General features: G+C 47.8%; 1 protein-coding gene across 1 annotated transcript; it reads right to left on the bottom strand.

Moving 5' to 3' along the window:
• Window positions 1-1034: 1034 nt before the first annotated feature.
• Window positions 1035-7092, bottom strand: c1qc (complement component 1, q subcomponent, C chain). Its single transcript, XM_042311452.1, is given in 6 exon segments — window positions 1035-1977; window positions 2390-2406; window positions 2409-2521; window positions 5925-6219; window positions 6323-6508; window positions 6942-7092. Coding segments are annotated over 5 exon segments (726 nt in total). The 5' UTR covers window positions 6489-6508; window positions 6942-7092; the 3' UTR covers window positions 1035-1842.
• Window positions 7093-9055: the final 1963 nt, after the last annotated feature.

Below are 9055 nucleotides of genomic sequence, written 5' to 3'. Positions count from 1 at the left end.
GTCTGTGGTTTAAAGTAGTGCACTATATTGGTAATAGGGGCCATAGGTCTGTGGTTTAAAGTAGTGCACTATATTTGGAATAGGGGCCATAGGTCTGTGGTTTAAAGTAGTGCACTATATTTGGAATAGGGGCCATAGGTCTGTGGTTTAAAGTAGTGCACTATATTGGTAATAGGGGCCATAGGTCTGTGGTTTAAAGTAGTGCACTATATTTGGAATAGGGGCCATAGGTCTGTGGTTTAAAGTAGTGCACTATATTGGTAATAGGGGCCATAGGTCTGTGGTTTAAAGTAGTGCACTATATTTGGAATAGGGGCCATAGGTCTGTGGTTTAAAGTAGTGCACTATATTTGGAATAGGGGCCATAGGTCTGTGGTTTAAAGTAGTGCACTATATTGGTAATAGGGGCCATAGGTCTGTGGTTTAAAGTAGTGCACTATATTTGGAATAGGGGCCATAGGTCTGTGGTTTAAAGTAGTGCACTATATTGGTAATAGGGGCCATAGGTCTGTGGTTTAAAGTAGTGCACTATATTTGGAATAGGGGCCATAGGTCTGTGGTTTAAAGTAGTGCACTATATTGGTAATAGGGGCCATAGGTCTGTGGTTTAAAGTAGTGCACTATATTTGGAATAGGGGCCATAGGTCTGTGGTTTAAAGTAGTGCACTATATTTGGAATAGGGGCCATAGGTCTGTGGTTTAAAGTAGTGCACTATATAGGGAATAGGGTTCCGTTTGAAACACAGCATCGTGGATTGCAGGGTTGGGACAATTCTATTTCAATTCCAGTCCATTCAGGAAGTACACTGAAATCACAATACCAATTCTGTTGAATGGTTTAAAATGAGGAAACCTTCTGAATTTACTGGAATTGAAATGTAAAAATTGAAAAATCTGGAATTGAAAAATCTAACCCTGGTGAAGATCACAACGGTAAACATGGAGATTGTTCCTGTTCAGCATAAAAACACAGTTGACCTTGATTCATTTAATCAAAATGCCGTTAAAGCAATGGATAATAACAACACCAAAACTCATGAGTTAAAACGCCTTTACTGTTCAAAACAGAATAATAGAAGTACATTATTAAGTCATTAATTAATTGATTGATTGATTGATTGATTGATTGATTGGATGGATGGATGGAGGGATAGAGAGAGAGATATATATATAGTGAGAGTAGAGCAGGAAGCCAGGGAAGAGACTGTTCCCTTCAGGTTAGTGAGAGTAGAGCAGGAAGCCAGAGAAGAGTCTGTTCCCTTCAGGTTAGTGAGGGTAGAGCAGGAAGCCAGAGAAGAGACTGTTCCCTTCAGGTTAGTGAGAGTAGAGCAGGAAGCCAGGGAAGAGACTGTTCCCTTCAGGTTAGTGAGGGTAGAGCAGGAAGCCAGGGAAGAGACTGTTCCCTTCAGGTTAGTGAGGGTAGAGCAGGAAGCCAGGGAAGAGACTGTTCCCTTCAGGTTAGTGAGGGTAGAGCAGGAAGCCAGAGAAGAGACTGTTCCCTTCAGGTTAGTGAGAGTAAAGCAGGAAGCCAGAGAAGAGACTGTTCCCTTCAGGTTAGTGAGAGTAGAGCAGGAAGCCAGAGAAGAGACTGTTCCCTTCAGGTTAGTGAGAGTAGAGCAGGAAGCCAGAGAAGAGACTGTTCCCTTCAGGTTAGTGAGGGTAGAGCAGGAAGCCAGGGAAGAGACTGTTCCCTTCAGGTTAGTGAGAGTAAAGCAGGAAGCCAGAGAAGAGACTGTTCCCTTCAGGTTAGTGAGGGTAGAGCAGGAAGCCAGAGAAGAGACTGTTCCCTTCAGGTTAGTGAGAGTAGAGCAGGAAGCCAGAGAAGAGTCTGTTCCCTTCAGGTTAGTGAGAGTAGAGCAGGAAGCCAGAGAAGAGACTGTTCCCTTCAGGTTTTCCCGTCATGCCGTTGTAATCGTTGGTCTCTAACCACACCTCCTGATCCTTCTTCAAGTACGTAGCCAGACCCCCCGAACTCACCTGGAGAGGGGAGGAGAGGGGGAGGAGAGGGAGAGGAGAGGAGCGGGAGAGGGGAGAAGAAAAGAGGAGGAGAGGTAGAGGGAGAGGGAGAGGGAAGGGTTAACATTGTGTTTGTGCATGTGTGCGTGCGTGCGTGTGTGTTTGTGCATGTGCGTGTGTGTGTGTGTGTGTGTGTGTGTGTGTGTGTGTGTGTGTGTGTGTGTGTGATTTTGTGCGTGTGTTTGTCCATGTGTGTGTTTGTCCGTGTGTGTGTGTTTGTACGTGTGTGTGTGTTTGTACGTGTGTGTGTTTGTGCTTGTGTGGGGGGTGTGTGTGTGTGTGTGTGTGTTTGTGTGTGTGTGTGCGTGTGTGTGTTTGTGTGTGTGTGTGTGTGTGTGTGTGTGTGTGTGTGTGTGTGTGTGTGTGTGTGTACCTGTCTCTTCGTGCCCCGTACGTCAGGTCACAGAAGGAGGCCAGACTGGTTCCATCCAGTTTGAACACCAGACACAGTCTCTCCTCAGACGAGACGTGGTACACAAAGTAGTACGTCCCCGGCACGCGGCACCTACAGCCAGAGAGAGGATGGGTGGATGGATAGACGAACGGACTGACAAGCTGACTGACTGCCTGACTGACTGACTAACTGACTGACTAGGTAACTGACTAACTGACTAGCTGACTGACTGACTGACTAACTGACTAGCTGGTTGACTGACTGACTGACTGACTAGCTGACTGACTGACTGACTAACTGACTAGGTAACTGACTAACTGACTAGCTGGTTGACTGACTGACTGACTGACTAACTGACTGACTGACTGACTGACTGACTGACTGACTGACTGACTGACTGACTGACTGACTGACTGACTAGCTAGCTAGCTGACTGACTAGCTGACTGGCTGACTGACAGACTGACTGACTAACTGACGAGGTAACTGACTAACTGACTAGCTGACTGACTGACTGACTGACTAGCTGACTGACTGACTGACTGACTAGCTGACTAACTGACTGACTGACTAACTGACTGACTGGCTGGCTGACTGGCTGACTGACTAGCTGGCTGACAGACTGACAAGCTGACTGACTGACTGACTAACTGACTAGGTAACTCACTAACTGACTAGCTGACTGACTGACTGACTAGGTAACTGACTAACTGACTGACTGATTGACTAGGTAACTGACTAACTGACTAGCTGACTGACTGACTGACTAACTGACTAGGTAACTGACTAACTGACTAGCTGACTGAGTGACTGACTAGCTGACTGACTGACTGACTGACTGACTGGCTGACTGACTGACTGACTGACTGACTAGCTGGCTGACGGACTGACAAGCTGACTGATGGACTGACAAGCTGACTGGCTGACTGACTGACTAGCTGGCTGACTAGCTGGCTGGCTGACTAGCTGATTGACTGACTAGCTGACTGACAGACAGTTAACAGACACAGACAGTTTCTAGTTGTATCAGTCGTATGTACATGATAAACATAATAAACACCGTCCAATGAAATGCTGACTGCAGGCTCCTTCGTGACAGTGCAAAAAAATAAAAGAATTACATTTAAGAATTTGAACAAAAAGTAAATGGCTCAGTAGAATAGAATAAACATTTTAGCATCGGTATAATACAGAAAGGCACAATTTATAGTATAATATTTACACTATTGGGGAGGAGGTGGAAGGCCCGTTTTTAAAATGTGCAGTATTTAGTATATCATAATACCAGTCTGGTAGCATCAGTTGTGATGTGTGTGTAGCATCCCTCAGAGCCTGGTTCCTCACTAGGTTCCTGCCTTTCTAGGGAGTTTTTCCTAGCCACTGTGCTTCTACATCTGCATTGCTTGCTGTTTGGGATTTTAGGCTGGGTTTCTGTATAGCACTTTGTGATATCAGCTGATGTAAGAAGGGCTTTATGAATACATGTGATTTGGTGTGTGTGTGTGTGTGTGTGTGTGTGTGTGTGTGTGTGTGTGTGTGTGTGTGTGTGTGTGTGTGTGTGTGGGGATGTGTGGATATCTGTGTGGGTGGGGATGAGTGGATATCTGTGTGGGTGGGGATGAGTGGATATCTGTGTGGGTGGGGATGAGTGGATATCTGTGTGTGGGTGGGGATGAGTGGATATCTGTGTGGGTGGGGATGAGTGGATATCTGTGTGGGTGTGTGCTAAGGTGTGGAGAATCAGAGCAGGTGGTCAGTCCAGATCAAGTGTTCAGCAGTCTGATGGCTTGTAGATAGAAACTGTCTGTGAGCCTTTTGGTATCAGACCTCATGCTCCGATACCGTCTGCCCAACGGCAAGGGAGAGAACAGCTCTTGGCTGGGGTGTGTGATGATGCTGGGTGCCTTCCTCAGGCACCATTTCAAGTAGTTGTCCTGGATGTGTGGGAGCATGGTCTTCACCACCCACTGGAGGGCCTTGCAATTGTGGACGGAGCAATTCCCGTACCAGGCTGTGATGCAACTGGTCAGGATGCTCTCGATGGTGCAGCAGTAGTATTTGGAGAGGACCTGGGGCGGCATGCATAATATCTTCACCGCCTTAAGAACTAGAGATGCTGTTGCCCCCTCTTGACCAGAGTGGTCGTGTTGTTGGTCCATGACAAGTCCTTGGTAATGTGGACGCCAATGTGGATGCCAAGGAACTTCAAACTGCTGACTCTCTCTACTGCAGTCCTGTTGATGTGGAACGGAGCATGTTCCCTCCTCACTAGTGTGTCCAGTGTGCCTGGCATGCTGGCCTTGATGTGGGCTATGACCAGCCTCTCGAAGCACTTCATGATGACCAGGTCAGCGTGACAGGGAGTGTCTCCTTGAAGCGTGACGGGGCATGTCTCCTTGAAGCAAGTGGGGACTACAGCCTGGGACAGGGACAGGTTGAAGATGTCTGAGAAGAGGCCAGCCAGCTGGTCAACACACATTCTGAGGATTCGGTAAGAGATGTCATCTGAGCCGGCAGCTTTGTGAGTATTCACTCTTTTGAGAGTTTTCCTCACGTCAGTCACGGAGAGGGAAAGCACCTGGTCGCCTGGAGCAGCGAGAGTCTTCATGGATGGCTCGGTATTGTCTGCCTCGAAGCGGGAATAGAATGTGTTAAAGTCGTCTGGGAGGGAAGCTTCGGTGGGCACCACACAGCTGGATTTATCTTTGCAGTCTGTTAAAGTCTTCAGTGCCGCAAGTCTGAGTTGAACATCAATTCAAGTTTGAGTCTATTGTGTTTTTGCAGCCCTAATGGATTTGCGGAGCTCGTACCTGCTTACACGTCGCGAGCCACCGAGGTTCATTCTGCTGACATTAAATGCTGCAGTACGGGCTCTCAGCATTGAAAGGACAGTCAGACAGTACACTACATGATTTTGGCCCTGATTTTAACTTTCCTAGACACATTTTTAAGATCAGAGACAAAATCCCAATGTTGTTGCCTACTCGGCCATGCAGACAGCACAGAGCAGGTCAGAGATGCTGAGAGATCCCCTTTTTGAGCAGTCCCACACGGCCCAAAATGTTCAAATCTGCAATGCTCTTGTAGTGTGATATATGTAGCGACACGTTTTGAGAACAGTGAGCAGCGATAGCCAATGAGAGCTCAGAAAAGAAGCCAGTGAGATGATGCCGTTGTTTCCCCCAGAATGTGGAGACGTGTGTACTAGAAGAGCACTATGGGTATTTGCTTTAGCCAGTGTGTCAAATGGTTACAACTCTGATATTCACAGGCAATGATATTCAATTCAAAATGTATTGGCTAGATATTTCAACTTTGTATGGCAAGCGTGAATGTCTGACTCGTCACAGCTCGTTCTAGCTAGGTAAGAGCTTGGTATCGAGAATCCTCAGAACCAAGAGAAGACTTATGTGCGCACCACTACGTACGTTGGCAAGACAAAACTACAGGAGAGGCTGTCGTTGTGAGAGCCTCAGCAATGTTAGGATTTAGAAAGTTGTGTAGCCCGGCATTACCTGAAGCGTCCAGTCTCTGTGTTGTAGTCCTTGTTAACATCAGTGATGACAGAGGTAAATCTGATGGGGCTGGCCTTCTCTGGAGGGCTGGCGGTGCCTCTGGCCACGCTGAAGGCTGAATGGAACAGAGACCCTGCTGAGCCCGACTCCCCTGGCTCTCCCTGGGGTCCCTCTGACCCTGGAGATCCCTTATCTCCTCTCACACCACTACGACCTAGCTTCCCAACCGCTCCCTTCACACCCGGCTCCCCCTTCTGGCCCCTCTCTGGTATCTGGCCTGGTCCAGATACAACACCTGGACAGAAGAGGGAACGTTTTGAGATGTGATCATGTACCCTGGAATGTACCAGGTGGGGGGGGGTGGGTGGGGGGGTGGGTGGGTGGGTGGGGGGGTGTACCTGGCACTCCCTTCTCCCCCGTCTCTCCATCTCGTCCGTCCCTTCCTGGTAACCCTGGGAAACCATGCAGTCCAGGCGTCCCCGCCGATGTACACGTCTCCATGGTAACCAGGTCAGGCAGAGCCAATGAGAGCATAGCTCCCATAGCAATGCAAAAACAGACCATAGCAACCACTGAAGAGAGACCTGGAAAAGAGAGGAGAGAGGAAAGCGTGGAGAGTTGAGAAGAGACGGGACAGGAGAAAAGTAGAGGAGAGGAGAGGAGAGGAGAGGAGAGGAGAGAGAGGAGAGGAGAGGAGAGGAGAGGAGAGGAGAGGAGAGGAGAGGAGAGGAGAGGAGAGGAGAGGAGAGGAGAGGAGAGGGAGAGGAGAGGAGAGGAGAGGAGAGGAGAGGAGAGGAGAGGAGAGATAAAACGATCAACACCAGCTGAAATTTGTTTTTAATTATGTCTACAACACAAAAACCTGTGTATATCCAAAGACAGAAAGTCATACTGATTTAACAACTTTATCAACAAGTTCAGTTCAACTGTTGTGACACAAACTACAGCGGCAGAGGACAGAAGTGAATATATTATAACAGGTTATATCTGGTTATATCTCAGATAAAACAGACTTACCTGCAGTAGAGAAGATGCACAATACTGTACAATACTGTATGCTGTGTGATTGTAGTATGAGGAGACAGACAGAGAGAGAGCGAGAGAGAGAGTCACAGAGAGAGAGAGAGAGAGAGAGAGAGAGAGTGAGGGAGAGAGAGAGAGAGAGAGAGAGAGAGAGAGAGAGAGAGAGAGAGAGAGAGAGAGAGAGAGAGAGAGAGAGAGAGAGAGAGAGAGAAACAGAGAGAGAGAAAGAAACAGAGAGAGAGAGAGAAACAGAGAGAGAGAGAGAGAGAGGGAGGGAGAGGAGGTGTTATGTCCTCAGGGAACTGGAACCAAAGCGGAACCTTTGGTCACATCTGCATCCTCAGCAGGTTTCACATCTCCAGGGCCATGGTCACGTGTGTGTATTTGTCTGTGTGTGTGTGTGTGTACTGTATGTGTGTATGTGTGTGTGTGTGTGTGTGTGTGTGTGTGTGTGAAAAAATAAAACTCTATCCATTAGGTTTTCAGAAGAATGAGGCAGGTCTTCTTCTAACTTAGCTCCTTTCTAGATCCTGACAAACACCCTAGTCCCTGGCAGTGACAGTCATACCCATAACATGATGCTGATGATCAATAAATATATGAAAGGAGCAACGTGTGTCTGTGGTCTCTCACCAAGGTTTTTTAGATCAACTGTAACATTGTATTGTAGCTTCCATCAATGTAATGCACCATTTCCAATCCCCCATCTATACTGTATTTTTTGTAAATATATTTTCCTTTATTATTTTCCCCTAACCCAACACCCCTGCCCTAATTGGACTAAACTAATGGACAACAACACTTAGGCTTCTACTTCCAGTTAATATCGACTATATACATTTTACGGACCCACTATATTTTACATTAGTTATCTTGTTGTTTTTAGTCCCATTCTTCAGCTCCATTCAACCCCTCCCATCTATCTCTGAACACCATCCAGTCCCATCCTTCAGTTCCCCTCAACCCCTCCCATCTATCTCTTAACACCATCCAGTCCCATTCTTCAGCTCCATTCAACCCCTCCCATCTATCTCTGAACACCATCCAGTCCCATCCTTCAGCTCCCCTCAACCCCTCCCATCTATCTCTGAACACCATCCAGTCCTTCAGCTCCCCTCAACCCCTCCCATCTATCTCTGAACACCATCCAGTCCCATCCTTCAGCTCCCTCAACCCCTCCCATCTATCTCTGAACACCATCCAGTCCTTCAGCTCCCCTCAACCTCTCCCATCTATCTCAAAACACCATCCAGTCCCATCCTTCAGCTCCATTCAACCCCTCCCATATATCTCTAAACACCATCCAGTCCCATCCTTCAGCTCCATTCAACCTCTCCCATCTATCTCTGAACACCATCCAGTCCCATCCTTCAGCTCCATTCAACCCCTCCCATCTATCTCTAAACACCATCCAGTACCATCCTTCAGCTCCATTCAACCCCTCCCATCTATCTCTGAATACCATCCAGTCCTTCAGCTCCATTCAACCCCTCCCATCTATCTCTAAACACCATCCAGTCCCATCCTTCAGTTCCATTCAACCCCTCCCATCTATCTCTAAACACCATCCAGTCCCATCCTTCAGCTCCCCTCAACCCCTCCCATCTATCTCTAAACACTGTCCAGTCCCATCCTTCAGCTCCACTCAACCCCTCCCATCTATCTCTTAATTAACACCATCCAGTCCCATCCTTCAGTTCCCCTCAACCCCTCCCATCTATCTCTGAACACCATCCAGTCCCATCCTTCAGTTCCATTCAACCCCTCCCATCTATCTCTAAACACCATCCAGTCCCATCCTTCAGCTCCCCTCAACCCCTCCCATCTATCTCTAAACACTGTCCAGTCCCATCCTTCAGCTCCACTCAACCCCTCCCATCTATCTCTTAATTAACACCATCCAGTCCCATCCTTCAGTTCCCCTCAACCCCTCCCATCTATCTCTGAACACCGTCCAGTCCCATCCTTCATCTCCCTCAACCCCTCCCATCTATCTCTAAACACCATCCAGTCCCATCCTTCAGCTCCCCTCAACCCCTCCCATCTATCTATAAACACTGTCCAGTCCCATCCTTCAGCTCCACTCAACCCCTCCCATCTATCTCTTA

The sequence above is a fragment of the Oncorhynchus tshawytscha genome, linkage group LG33, assembly GCF_018296145.1.
Source record: "Oncorhynchus tshawytscha isolate Ot180627B linkage group LG33, Otsh_v2.0, whole genome shotgun sequence".
Lineage (NCBI taxonomy): Eukaryota > Metazoa > Chordata > Actinopteri > Salmoniformes > Salmonidae > Oncorhynchus > Oncorhynchus tshawytscha.
The sequence above is the reverse complement of the archived record's forward strand: the minus strand, read 5'-3'. Positions and strand labels throughout refer to the sequence as shown.